The sequence below is a fragment of the Mesoplodon densirostris genome, chromosome 16 (genome assembly GCF_025265405.1).
Source record: "Mesoplodon densirostris isolate mMesDen1 chromosome 16, mMesDen1 primary haplotype, whole genome shotgun sequence".
Lineage (NCBI taxonomy): Eukaryota > Metazoa > Chordata > Mammalia > Artiodactyla > Ziphiidae > Mesoplodon > Mesoplodon densirostris.
The window spans coordinates 27174284-27189545 of NC_082676.1; the positions used below are offsets into that span (position 1 = coordinate 27174284).

General features: G+C 43.8%; 1 protein-coding gene across 1 annotated transcript in view; it reads right to left on the reverse strand.

Moving 5' to 3' along the window:
• TTLL9 (tubulin tyrosine ligase like 9) overlaps positions 1–15262 on the reverse strand; it is a 41717-nt gene that overhangs the window by 2815 nt on the left and 23640 nt on the right. The window contains exons 8-11 of the mRNA XM_060078392.1: positions 5897–5955; positions 4892–5088; positions 2721–2834; positions 1378–1502 (exon numbers count right to left, since the gene is read on the reverse strand). Of these exons, the coding sequence (XP_059934375.1) occupies positions 1378–1502; positions 2721–2834; positions 4892–5088; positions 5897–5955 (495 nt within the window). The remainder of the gene's footprint in view (positions 1–1377; positions 1503–2720; positions 2835–4891; positions 5089–5896; positions 5956–15262) is intronic.

The following is a 15262-nucleotide window of genomic DNA, read 5'->3' on the forward strand; positions in this document are numbered from 1 at the left end:
CAAAAAAGAGAAAAAAAAATGCCACAAATAAAATTTAAAAAGCAAAATGACAAACTCAGGAAAATGTTTACAATAAATTTGACAGAGGGATAATATCCTCAATATATTAATATCCAAGGCCTTTACAAATTTAGAAAAATGTAAGCCCATTGAAAAATAGAGTATGGACAGCTTACAAAAGAAGAAATGCAAATTTTAAATCTGAAACCCCACCCATAATCAATGGAATGCACAGAAAACAAGTCAATATTTTTACCTATGAAGTTGGCAAAGGTTTTTTGTTGTTTTAAATTCAGAACTGGCAAATTTGTGTAATATTTCTAAGAAAGCAATTTGACTGTAATAAGTCCATCCTTTTGACGCAGTAATTCTATTCCTAGGAATCTGTCCTAATGAAACAGCCAGAGTTTCAGCTGAGCTTTATGTGAGAGGATGTTCTCACAGGATTATTTATAAAAGTGAAAAACTGGAATCATGCCAAATGCTCAATTATATGAAATTGATTTCATAAATTTGGGGATGTTTTACAGCCATATGGTAATTTTGGTTTTAATTGTGCTCAGGGACAAGCACTAGCAGCCAAGCATTCAGGTTTTGGAATCAGACAGATTGGGGTTCAAGTCCCCGCTCACCACTTATAACCAAGACCATCAGCAAATGATGTAACATCTGAAGGCCATTTCCTCATCTGCAAAATAATAAAAGCTGCCTAAAAATTAAATGAGATAACGTATATAAAATAGTTAGCCTGGACCTGGCCATAGAATGTTTCCAAAAGAGAGGCTCTTATTATTGAATGAGATGAAAAACGCTACATGGGAAAGTTAGACTCAAAGCTCCAGCCCAATGCCAATTTTGTAAAAGAAAAAGTATGAATATATGCATTTTTGAAAAACTGGATGGAAATACACCAGATTGTTAAAGATGGTTACGTCTGGATGTTTTTTTTTTCATTTTCTTCTGTAATTTTCAAATATTCTACAATGAGTATGAATAATTTTTATAGTCAGGGAAATTTTTCACTCTTGAAAAACCAAATTTAAAGTCAAGCCCCGAAGTCCTTAATTTCTCTTAACAACATATCATGCTTTTTGTTTGGGTGCCACTTAAGCCTTTTGAAATCCACCTTGTGACAGATTAATAATATCTCTCACTACGTGCCCCGCAGTATTCTAGGCATATATTAAGACAGAAACTATTTAATCTCTGTTTTACAGATGAGGAACAGAGAGGTAAGTCCCTTGCCCAAGGTCACACAGCTGGTAAATTGTAGATCAAATTAAAACAGTCTAACCACTGTGGCAAGCTGCCTCTTAGACTACTTGGCACCTCCCATGACTCATCCCTGGTGCCCACTCCCCACCTGGCCCCACATACCAAGGTGCGTGTTGGTCACAATGTTCCCCAGCCCCGACAGGTCATGAGGCCCGTCTTCTCTGCTGACAGGGCCATCGTTCCACATGAGGTCGAAGCCTCCCACTCGCTTCTCTCTTCCCGTGAGTCTGGACAGGCAGGAGACAAAAAGGGTTAATGAAGGTGCACCTGGTAGGGCCCTAAGACTCAAGCCAGGTCCCTGACCGTTTCCTGCACCCGACTGGTGCCCACCCTGTCAGAGTACCTTCTTTTGTCCATCCATTCACTGGCCGTTTCCCAGGCACCCACACAGGCCTCAGAGGGGTCATCCCCGATTTGTCCCTAGGCTTCCACACTTGCCCCCAGTAACATGCACCTATTCGTGCTTTCTGGTTTAAAGTCTGCTGTTCTTCCCAGACCACAGACTCCATGAAGGCAGGCACTAGGCCTGTCGTGTCCTTTATTGTGTCCCCAGTGTGTGGCACAAGACCTAGCACATAGTAGGGGCTCAAATGTTTGTTGAATGAATAAGTGATGGTGGCTATAGTGGACACCTGAGGTTCTGCCTGCTCAGCATACATTTCACCTTTTTTTAGCCTGTGGGTACCTGGGTTTTTCTTTGGAAAACGATGTCTCCTTCTCTCACTCTCATGGCTCAGGTGGGGTTAACCCCACCCCCTGGGAGGTGGGCACACTACCTAGGTCAATCAGAGCCACAGTGATTGGTTCCAGGATGGGCATGCGACTCAATCCCCACCAATGAGCAGTGAGAGTCAGCCCTCAAACTTTTGTCAGAATAATTGGGGAAAAGTTAATAATTGGGGAGGAAAGAGATGAGAGAGAGGGAAGTGAGAACAGACAAACCAGCCAACACTGCCTGAGCCATTCCTGAAGTCAAACCCTGGATCTTTCTATTATATCCACATCGTTATATAAGTAAATAGCCTCTTACTGAGCACTTTCTGTGAGTTACACACTTTATAATAAATTATCTTGGTAAATTAATCTAACAAACCTGAGAGGTAGATAGATATGAAATCTCCCATTTTACAGGTGAGAAAACTGAGGCTCAGAGAGGTGAAGTGAGTGGTTCAGGGTCCCACAGTCAGGAAATGTTGAGGAAATCCTGCTGGACCAAATCTCAGAAAGCTATAGTTGGCCTGCTCTGCTGGGACAGGGCTAAGTCCCTGGGCCAGGATCTGACCCTGTGTGGACATTGCAGTTTCTCCACCTGTAGAATGGTGGGGTGGTGGGGACAGAGCCATCGCTGAGGGCCTCTCAAGTCCCAAGGTTCTGAGTTCTCTATCCTCGGTGGGAACCCTGATTGTCAGGTACAGGGATGCGTGAGCAAGGTTGCTCTCCCTCACCTGCCCTCCATGTCCACGATGTGCAGGGTGTCTTCCAGGAGGCAGGTCTTGAGCTCATAGTCCTCCTGGCTGCTGGCTGTCAGTGATGGGGATGCATTGACCTCCAGGAGCCACCTGTGGAGGGAAGGGAGTAGAGAAGCTTAAGTTTACCTGGTCCCTGAGGCCCCTGGAATTTCACTGAGAGGCTAGATAGGGTGCCTGGGTCTCACCCTCAATTCAACCAGGGCTGCTCTCTCCACATTTCCATTTGAAGAAAGGTTTCAGGGGCTAAAACTTTTTTTTTTTAATTTAAGTTATTTATTTTTGGCTGCGTTGGGTCTTCGTTGCTGCGCGCAGGCTTTCTCTAGCTGCAGCGAGCGGGAGCTACTCTTAGTTGTGGTGCGCAGGCTTCTCATTGTGGTGGCTTCTCTTGTTGTGGAGCACGGGCTCTAGGCGCGTGGGCTTCACTAGTTGTGGCACGCGGGCTCAGTAGTTGTGGCTCGTGGGCTCTAGAGCGCAGGCCCAGTAGTTGCGGCGCACGGGCTTAGCTGCTCCGCAGCATGTGGGATCTTCCCGGACCAGGGCTCAAACCCGTGTCCCCTGCATTGGCAGGCGGATTCTTAACCACTGCGCCACCAGGGAAGCACAGAACTTTTGAAAACAACTGTCACAAACTTGGGCAATCCCCACAGGGTCCAGGTGGTGACTTATATGAAGTAAGTTGGTGGGGGTAAGAATGATTTTGCTGCCCTCATGCTTATTATCGCTTTTCCTTCTTTCAAAAGAGCTGTGAGTACAAGAAAAACTCCTGTCCTAGTGAAACTTTGCCCATAAATGGTAACCAGCCTGACACGTCAGGGGGTGGGGAGTAGCAGGGAGGGGTAGGGACTGTGGTGAGCCAGAAAGAGCATCCCATGTCTAAAGGGGTGGCCATGGAGGCTCTAGGAGAGCGTTGCCCTGTGAGAATGTGAACCCAGAATTGCAAGATCCTCTGACTCTTCCAGAAAAGCCAAAAATCCAGATTTTTGTGTAAACATCTTCCAGTTATTGGAGACTGTCAATGAAAATCAACCAAATGAAAAAACGTTCGGAAGGCCAAACTCAAAGTGTCTGCAGGCCAAAAGCAGCCCAAGGGCCGCCAGCCTGCAGCCACTTGTTTTGTGCAACCCTGTCATTTTACAGACAGGAATCTGGGGCACAGAGAGGGGAGGCCTCACCCAGCAGGTCAGTGGGAGACTAGGGCCCCCTTCCCACTATCTTCTGCCTCCTGCCAAGCTTGTTTCCCCTTTCAGTGTCCACTTTAATGCCCATAGCACATCTTGCATCCCCGGGGGCAAGGGAGAGAGACCCGCTGGTGTCCGGCCCCTGTTTCTCTTGAACTTGGGCCCAACTTAGGTCTTGCTCTAGGGCTCCTACTCCTGGCTCAGAAAGCCTCTCAACAGCTATACAGTGACCCTGGGGAGGGGGTTGGGTCCAGGAACCTCAGTGCTGTGGGAGCAGCTGAGCCCAGGAACATGGACCCTGGGCCTGGCTTGGCCCTTGACTTATTGCATGACCTCAAGCTGCCTCAACAACCCCACTGGGCTTCTGTGCCCTGTTGTATCACGTAAGGGCCATCACTGTGTTCCCTGATAGTTCAGGTTTGTTCTACTCATCAGCTCAACCTCCTCGTGGGCACTGGGAGGGGACAAAATCCTTGGCAGGGATCGACATGGTAACAGTATTCCCTTACATGGCACTTTGCATCCTCCAAGCACCAGGACTAACAGAGGGGAAGCTTCTTGCCTGATAGGAGGGGAGGATTGCTGACTCAGCAGATGCTCAGGAAAGGCCTCAGTGCCAGGCATGGGGCTCAGTACCCCACTTCTTCCTCATAACAATCTTATAGGCACAGTGACCATTTTATTTAATTTTTAAATTTTTTTTTGGCCGCACCGCGCGGCATGCAGGATCTTAGCTCCCCGACCAGAGATCGAACCCGTGCCCCCTGCAGTGGAAGCGCAGAGTCTTAACCACTGGACCGCCAGGGAAGTCCCACAGTGACCATTTTATAGACAGGCAAGCTGAGGCACAGAAAAAGAAAGTGTGCCCCACTGGGAAGTGGCAGAGCTGAGCTCAAACCCAGGCAGTCTGGGTGCAGAGTGTGTAAAACATCCCTCCATGCTCTCCGGGCCGCAAGCCCATCCACTTACGGCTTGAGGTCCTGGTCTATGAGGATGTCATAGCCATACAGCTCGAAGCAGTGCTTGTCGCTGATGATCACCTTCTGCACGCTCTGCAGGCTTCTGATGAAGATGTTGTCCATGTCACTGAAGAGCGTCTCCACTGCCTCGGGCCCGTGCTTGGACGCCAGATACTGCCGGAAGCGCTGCAGCATCCACTTGCAGCCCTGGGACCCCGCCGCCGGGTTGGGAGAGGGAGCCTCAGTCAACCCGGACCTGGCCCGTCCAGACCATCACTTACCATCAGCACAGCCCCTAGGCTTGGACGAGAGGGGTCCAGCCCTGAGTCCTCTGATTAGGAGAACCCCAAGTGTGTCCCTCCTTGAGGGGCGAAGATTCTACGTGCCCAAGAGCCTGTGCCTCTCTTTCTAGAGCACAGCCTGCTATCCACCACCCCAGAAGTCCCTGACCAAATGCCCTGTGCCAGCTTCCTCCCTGGGCCTGCCCTTATGCAGACAGACTGCCCTGACCATGTGTGCACCCCAAGGCCCAGGGAGTCACCAACAGCTTGCTGCTTTGGGTGTGTGTGTGTGTGTGTGTCTGTGTGTGTGTTTGCAGGAAGCCCCCTCGGGGTGATGGGGAGCTGGGGACCATCCCTTCCTGTGCTCTTCTGTTCTGGCTTTTAACTCTGAGAAGTCTGAGTGTTCTAAATATGAACCTGGCCTTGCAGGTTATTAGATAGATAGATGATAGATGATAGATAGATAGATAGATAGGTAGGTGATAGGAGTATATCTGTCAAGGTAGGAGGATACAACACATTTTTTAAAGGGTGTGTTCTTTTGATTTGTAACTCTTAAATATTTAGACACATGATGTGTGGGCCTCCATTTGTACTCTTGCCCTGGGCCCTGCAAACAGGAAGGGTGACCTGACCTCGCTGGAGAACTCTCTTGGGCTCCTTGGCATCCCTCCTCCTCCCCCCAGCCCAGTCCCAGAGGCCATACCTGGAGGGCAGAAGCCCAGGTTCCTCACCTTCTTTGGGTGGTAGTCGGGAGACGTCTTTTGCACGGCGACATTGGTGAGGTGAACATCTGGCAGAGATTAGTGGTCAAGGGGCAGTGCGGACAAGAAAGAGCTGAGCCCTGCGCCATGTAGCCCCCAGGGACCAAACTGAGACCCTTGCTTGGCAATTGATGGGGGAAGGCTACCAAACAGCCCAGAGGCCACGTGCGGGGGCTTTGGAGTCAGATGGGCTCGGGTTCAAACTATGCCTGCATCTATCTTTACTGGCTGTGGGCCCCTGAGCAAGTCACTTAACCTCTCTGAACCTGTTTCCCCACCTATTAAATGGGGGTGTGTAGTAGTATATTGACCTCACAGGGTTATCTGAAAAATCAGATAAGATGCTGTGTAGAAGCACCTCTTACAGTGCCTGGCGTGGCTGATATTAGATTAGGATTGCTCCACTCAAGAGGAGAGAACACTTTCTAACATGTAGAAAGACCAAGCACAGAACAGCCATCTCAGGACATTCTGAGCTCTCTCTCACTAGAGGGGTTCAGGCTGGGTGGCCACTTTGCAAGAATATCAGAGAAGTGACCCAGCATTGGGATGGGGTCAAGTTGGCCGCCTTTGAAGTCCCAGCCCTGAGAGTCTGCCTTTCGGTATCATTACCATCGTCACCACCAGTAACATTGGCAACACTTTGCAGCTTACAGAGCATGTTCAAACACTTCAGCTCATGTATTCCCCAAATCATTCCCATCTCACAGAAGAGAGCTTCGAGGCTCAGAGAGGTTGACAGCCACTCAGAATACCCCCTTCTCAACATCCTCCTCCACATAGCTAAGTAGGATGGATCCCCAAAACCTTGTGTAGTGACAAGACATAACTTTCACTTGGACTTGTTGGTGAGACAGGCTGAGACCTTTTGCTGCAGTGCTTGCACCTGGATACAAAGAAACTATAAGGGACTAAAAATAACTGCATGCAAGCGCAGTTGGGGCAAGTTATGGACAACAAGATACAAAGAGACCAAAAAGCCCAACTGCCACTTCTGAAGAGCCAGGAGCAAAAGCAGAGGGTCGGGAGCAAAAGCAGGGTATTGCACATGCCCCCTACACACCACCACCACCAAAGGGTTGGGCAAAACACCTAAGCCACCCTTCTGGCCCGACCCCTGGACACACCCCTACCCTCATCCCATATAAGGAACCAGCTCCCCCCACCTTGGTGAGCAAGCCAGTAAGGGAACTTGCTACTTGTTCTTGCTCCCCACTGCTGCAGAAGGGGCCCCAATAAAGCCTTGGCTGAATTTCTTCTCTGGCCTCTGATCAATTTCTATTGATTGAGGAGGCCAAGAACCCTGGGTGGTAACATTGGGACATTTCAGAGATGCGGAGGTAAAGGCTCTAGGTCACTGACCCAAGTCTAATTCCCCTAACACGTATGTTTCTCCATATTTGTGGCATATTGGACAGGGCTTCAGCCTCTCCAGAGAAGGTGGGTATTCTCTGTAGCACCATTTTCCTAGAATGTCTTCTTTAGGGCTTTTCATAGACTTTTTTTTTCACATTTGTCTGAGAGATTTTCTGCCTTAATTTCAAAAGAATAAGCACATAACAAACCACTAAAAGGAAGAGAGCCCTTACATTTTTGGTCAACTGATTTTCGAAAAGGGTGCCAAGACAGTTAAGTGGTGGGAAGCAAAGTATTTCCAACAAATGGAGTGGGGATGCCTGAATATCCATGTGTGAAAGAATAAAGTTAGACCCCTTTCTCATACCATAGACAAAAATTAACTCCAAAAGGACGACAGACCTAAATATAAGAGCAAAAACTATAAAGCTCTTAGAATAACATTTAGGAATAAGTCATTGCAACCTTGGGTTAGGCAGAGCTTCTTAGCTTTTGTGACAACAAAAGCACAGGTGGGGCTTCCCTGGTGGCGCAGTGGTTGAGAGTCCGCCTGCCGATGCAGGGGACACGGGTTCGCGCCCCGGTCTGGGAGGATCCCACGTGCTGCGGAGCGGCTGGGCCCGTGGGCCATGGCCGCTGAGCCTGCGCGTCCAGAGCCTGTGCTCCACAATGGGCGAGGCCACAACAGTGAGAGGCCCGCATACCGCAAAAAAAAAAAAAAAAAGCACAGGTGAAATACATGCAGAAAAAGCTTTTCACAAAATTCAACACTGATTTATGATTAAAAAATTCTCCAGAAAGTGGGCATAGTGGGAACCTACTTCAACATAATAAAAGCCATATATGACAAACCCACAGCCAACATCATTCTCAATGGTGAAAAACTGAAAGCATTTCCTCTAAGATCAGGAACAAGACTCTCACCACTATTATTCAACATGATTTTGGAAGTTTTAGCCACAGGAATCAGAGAAGAAAAAGAAATAAAAGGAATCCAAATTGGAAAAGAAGAAGTAAAACTGTCACTGTTTGCAGATGACATGATACTATACATAGAAAATCCTAAAGATGCCACCAGAAAACTATTACAGATAATCAATGAATTTGGTAAAGTAGCAGGATACAAAATTAATGCACAGAAATCTCTTGCATTCCTATACACTAAAAATGAAAAATCAGAACGAGAAATTAAGGAAATACTCCCATTTACCATTGCAACAAAAAGAATAAAATACCTAGGAATAAACCTACCCAAGGAGGCAAAAGACCTGAATGCAGAAAACTATAAGACACTGATGAAAGAAATGAAAGATGATACAAACAGATAAAGAGATATACCATGTTCTTGGATTGGAAGAATCAACATTGTGAAAATGACTACACTACCCAAATTAATCTACAGATTCAATGCAATCCCTATCAAATTACCAATGGCATTTTTCACAGAACTAGAACAAGAAATTTTACCATTTGTATGGAAACACAAAAGACCATGAATAGCCAAAACAATCTTGAGAAAGAAAAACGGAGCTGGAGGAATCAGGCTCCCTGACTTCAGACTATACTATAAAGCTACAGTAATCAAGACAGTATGGTCCTGGCACCAAAACAGAAATATAGACCAATGGAACAGGATAGAAAGCCCAGAGATAAACCCATGCACCTATGGTCACCTTATCTTTGACAAAGGAGGCAAGAATATACAATGGAGAAAAGACAGCCTCTTCAGTAAGTGGTGCTGGGAAAACTGGACAGCTACATGTAAAAGAATGAAATTAGAACACTTCCTAACACCATACAAAAAAATAAACTCAAAATGGATTAAACGTACCTAAATGTAAGGCCAGACACTATAAAACTCTTAGAGGAAAACATAGGCAAAACACTCTATGACATAAATCACAGCAAGATCCTTTTTGACCCACCTCCTAGAGTAATGGAAATAAAAACAAAAATAGGGCTTCCCTGGTGGCGCAGTGGTTGAGAGTCCGCCTGCCGATGCAGGGGACACAGGTTCGTGCCCTGGTCCGGGAAGATCCCACATGCCATGGAGTGGCTAGGCCTGTGAGCCATGGCCGCTGAGCCTGCGCGTCTGGAGCCTGTGCTCCACAAAGGGAGAGACCACAACGGTGAGGGGCCTGTGTACCGCAAAAAAAACCAAAAACAAATGCAAAAACAAAAATAAACAAATGGGACCTAATGACACTTAAAAGCTTTTGCACAGCAAAGGAAACCATAAACAAGACAAAAAGACAACCCTCAGAATGGGAGAAAATATTTGCAAAGGAAGCAACTGACAAAGGATTAATCTCCAAAATATACAAGCAGCTCATGCAGCTCAATATCAAAAAACCAAACAACCCAATCCAAAAATGGGCAGAAGACCTAAATAGACATTTTGCCAAAGAAGACATACAGATGGCCAACAAACACATGAAAAGATGCTCAACATCACTAATCATTAGAAAAATGCAAATCAAAACCACGATGAGGTATCACCTCACACCTGTCAGAATGGCCATCATCAAAAAATCTACAAACAATAAATGCTGGAGAGGGTGTAGGGAACCCTCCTGCACTGTTGATGGGAATGTAAACTGATACAGCCACTATGGAGAACAGTATGAAGGTTCCTTAAAAAACTAAAAACAGAGCCACCATATAACCCAGCAATCCTACTACTGGGCATAGACCCTGAGAAAAACAATAAGTCAAAAAGATACATGTTCCACAATATTCATTGCAGCACTATTTATACAATAGCTGGGACATGGAAGCAATCTAAGTGTCCATCGACAGATGAATGGTTAAAGAAGATGTGGCACATATATACAAGGGAATATTACTCAGCCATAAAAAGGAATGAAATTGAGTTATTTGTAATGAGGTGGATGGACCTAGAGTCTGTCACAGAGTGAAGTAAGTCAGAAAGAGAAAAACAAATACTGTATGCTAATGCACATATATGGAATCTTAAAGAAACAGTACTGATGAACCTAGTGGCAGTGCAGGAATAAAGATGCAGATGTAGAGAATGGACTTGAGGACACAGGGGGAGAAGGGGAAGCTGGGATGAAGTGAGACAGTAACATTGACAAATATACACTACTAAATGCAAAGTGGATGGCTAGTGGGAAGCTGCTCCATAGCACAGGGAGATCAGCTCGGTGCTTTGTGACCACCTAGAGGGGTGGGGTAGGAAGGGTGGGAGGGAGGCTCAAGAGGGAGGGGATATGGGGATATATGTATACATATAGCTGATTCACTTTGTTGTACAGCAGAAACTAACAGCACTGCAAAGCAATTATACGCCAATAAAGATGTAAAAAAATTACATTGAGATTAAAATAAAAAAGCACAGGTGGCAATAAAAAAGTAGATAAATTGGACTTCATCAAAATTAGAAACTTTTGTGTTTCAAAGGACATTATGAAGAAAATGAAAAGGCAGTACACAGAGGATTTTTAGGGCAGTGAAATTACTCTGTATGATACAATATGATGGATACATATCATTATACGTTTGTCCAAACCCATAGAATGTACAACCTTAATGTAAACTATGGACTTTGGGTGATTATGATGTGTCAACATAGGTTCATCAATTGTAGCAAATGTACCACTCTGGTGAGTGGTGTTGATAGTGGGGGAGACTATGCACGCGTTGGGGCAGGGGGTATATGGGAAATCTCTGTACCCTCCTCTCAATTTTGCTATGAACCTAAAACTGCTCTAAAAAATAGTCCTTAAAAAAAAAAGGACAACCAGGGACTTCCCTGGCGGTCCAGTGGTTAAGAATCTGCCTTCCAATGCAGGGGATGCAGGTTCGATCCCTGGTTGGGCAACTAAGCCTGCACACCACAACTAGAGAGAAGCCTGAGCACTGCAACAAAGAGCCCACGCTGCAACAAAAAGATTCCGTGTGCCTGCAACTAAGACCTGACCCCAAAATAAATAAATAAATAAACATTTAAAAAAGAGAAAACAAACAATGGAACAATATATATTAAAAAATAAAAAGGACAACCCACAGGATGGAAGAAAATATTTGTAAATCATGTATCTGATAAGGGAGCAGTATTAAAAATACATTTAGAAACACAGTTCAACAATAAAAAAGACAACTCAATGAGAAAATGGGCAAAGACTTTGAGTAGAAATTTCTCTGAAGATTTACAAATGGCCAGGAAGCACACAAAAAGATGCTTAACATCATTAGTCATCAAGGAAATGCAAATCAAAACCACTTCACATCCACTAGTGTGGCTATAATAAAAAATGACAGATAATAACAAATGTTGGCAAGGATGTGGAGCAACTGGAACTCTCCTACCATGCTGGTGGGAATGTAAAATGATTCATTGCTTTGGAAAACAGTTTAGTGGTTCTTCAAAAGGTTAAACATAAAATTACCATGTGACCAGCAACTCCACTCCTAGTATACACCCAAGAGAAATAAAAACATATGTCTACACAAAAACTTGTACATAAATATCCATAGCAACATTATTAATAATAGCTCAAAAGTAGAAACAACCCAAATGTCCATTAACTAATGAATGGATAAATAAAATGTGCTATATCCATACAATGGAACATTGCTTAGCAATAGAAAGGAATGAAGTACTGATACAGGTTATGACATGGATGAACTTTGAAAACATTATGCTTAATAAAATAAGATACAAAAGACCACATATTATATGAATCCATTTATATGAAATGTCCGGAATAAGCAAACATACAGAGTAAAAAGTGGTTGCATAGGGCTGGGAAGTGGGGTTGGAAGGAAATGGGAAACGACAGCTAATGAATATGGAGTTTCTTTTGGGGGATGGTGAAAATGTTGTAAAACCGAATGTGGTGATGGTTGTGTGAAGATGATAAGAACCATTGAGTTGGGACTTCCCTGGTGGCGCAGTGGTTAAGAATCCGCCTGCCAATGCAGGGGACATGGGTTTGAGCCCTGGTCCAGAGGATCCCACATGCCTCAGGGCAAATATGCCCATGTGCCACAACTACTAAGCCTTTGCTCTAGAGCCCAGGAACCACAACTACTGAGCCCATGTGCCACAACTACTGAAGCCCATGCACCTAGAGCCCATGTTCTGAAACAAGAGAAGCCACCAAAATGAGAAGTCTGCACACTGCAACAACCCCACTCGCCACAACTAGAGAAAGCCCGTGTGCAGCAACGAAGACCCGACACAACCATAAATAAATAAATTTATTTTTTTTAAAAAGGAACCATTGAGTTGTATGATTTAACTGGGTGAACTGTGTAGTATGTGAATATATCACAATACAATTGTTATTTAAAAAATGCTAAAAGAGGATGTTCAGGCAAAGTGAGTTACTGGCTTTAAGAGGGGAAATCGCTCCCTTGTGATGGAGGAAACACTCAGATTTCTCCGCACACTGCTCCTGCCTGCAGGGAGGAGAAGTCAGGGACTTCCCCAGTTTCCAGGGAGAAGCAGAGGCTAAAAGAGGAGAGTGGGTGACTGGTCAGCTGACCTCAGAGCCTCCCCTCTCCACAGATGGACCTGAAACCAGGTTCCAATGGACCAACAAGCTAAGTGGCAAAGAGTAAGCAAACAAATGGTCCAATTCATAGAGAAGTGGAACTGATTAGCTGTGAGATCTTCAGGGGGAAAAGGATTTTCTTATCTTAGAAATGACAATAGAAATCACAGAGGAAATCAGTGGATATAGTCAACTCTGTGGAAAGGAAATTAATCAGATGTCAAGGCAAAAATGAAAGGCAAACATGACTAGAGAAAAGATTTGTAACAACTATGACAGGCTAATGTTTTGTCACATGAAAATCACGCATAAATTGTTAACAATAAAATTGTATGACCCTAATAGATAAATAGATAAAGGATATGAAAACATAAAAGAGAAAATATAACTGGTAAAAGACCATCTGGGAAAGTGCCCAAAGTTTCTAGTAATAAAAGATACACAATTTTAAAGGAATGTAAATGGGGGAAAAATGCAAATTGGAAGAGATGCAAATTCTAAGGCAAAAAATCTGCTTCCCCATCAAGTCAGTTATATTTTTTTAGCCTTTTTATTGGAAAAAAATTTAAAACCCACAGAATACTTGCAAGAATAGTACAATGAACTCCAATATATGCTTCACCTAGATATGCCAATTGTTTTGGAAATGTGTTTTTTTTAAATAAATTTATTTATTTTATTTATTTTTGGCTGTGTGACGTCTTTGTTGCTTCGCATGGGCTTTCTCTAGTTGCTGTGAGTGGGGGCTACTCTTCATTGCGGTGCGCGGGCTTATTGTGGTGGCTTCTCTTGTTGTGGAGTACAGGCTCTAGGCACGTGGGCTTCAGTAGTTGCAGCGCACGGGCTTAGTTGCTCTGCAGCATGTGGGATCTTCCAGGACCAGGGCTTGAACCCGTGTCACCTGCACTGGCAGGCAGATTCTTAACCACTGCGCCCCAGGGAAGCCCTGGAAATGTGTTTTTTAATTGATCGTCCCCAGTACTGGGGAGCTGGGATGAAATGGGCCCTGTCAGTGGGAGGGTAAAAATATGAGGAAATCTTCTGGAAAACAATCTGGTCGATGCCCTTGACCCAGTATTTATACCCCTGTGGCATCATACAAAGGAAAAAATTTTAATATAGTAAAAGATTTATGAAAAAAATGTTTCTTTGCAGCATTGTTTGTCATAACAGGAAGAAATTGACTACTTCCCAAATGCCTGCAGCAAGTAGGATTAGTAAACCAGTAAATCTATTCAGTGGAATACTTTGTAACTAATAAAAAATGTCTATAAGGAAAATACTTAAATACTGTTTAGTGAAAAAAAAGTTATACAGTCGGATCACTCATATATAAAAGGCCAAACAACAACAAAAAACCTGGGAGGAAAGACATCAAAAAGGTAAGTAATTATTTCCAGAAGGTGTGACTAGAAAAGTTTTCTTTTCCTCCCTCCCCCCTTTCTGTACATTTCTGTATTTTCTGATTTGTCTTTAAAGAGCTATACTTTTATTATAAAGGCTTATATCCTTTAAATGTTTTATTCTCTTTACTATTAAAGTAATTCATAGTGGTTATAAAGCACAGTTCGTAATATAGAGAAATGTGTAAAGTTGAAAGTAAATGTTTCCTGACCTGATTCTAATCCTCTGAATTTTTCGAAGTTAACAGATTCATGAATATCCTTTCATACTTTCTTCTAAACAGAAACATACTTCCCTAAAAGCAAAAATGGGATTGTAAACACATCCCAGTTCTACACGGCACATGTTTCCACCTCATGGTCTATCGTAGATACCTTTGGGTTTTTTTGTTTGTTTGTTTTTCTTGGCAGCGCTTTGCAGCTTGTGGGATCTTAGTGTTCCCAAGCAGGGATGGAACCCGGGCCCTCAGCAGTGAAAGCGCAGGATCCTAACCACTGGACCGCTAGGGAATTCCTGTAGGTACTTTTCCATGACATTTCAATCATCTCATTGTATTCAGCAGCTACACAGGATCCTGGAAATGCTTTATCATTCGTTTCACCAACCCTCTAGGGTGGGTTAAGCTGTTTCTGCTTGTTTACTACTACAGTGTTAAGGTGAATATTTTTATATTTTGGGTGTGTGTATATGCATATATGTATTTGAATAATTGTGTGTAAACTATATATATTATATATATTTATTTAAAGTCAGGTTAATAATATTATATATTATTATTTTGTGATCCCAAGTTGCTTTATTATTTTAAAAGTTGCTGTGTATCTAAAGCAAATATGGCAAAATATTAATATCTGCTAAATCTGGATGGTAGATGCATAGATTTGTTACAGCCTTTCCTGCAGTTTTCATAGAATTTAACTATTTCAGTATTTAAAAATTAAGAGCAATTAAAAGAAGGGATGGAAAATTACGTGTATTCACTCACTGTGAAAACGGCAAAGCCTCATTAAACAGAAGCTAGCCCTGGGAGAGGCCTCAGTTTAATAAGGTGCTG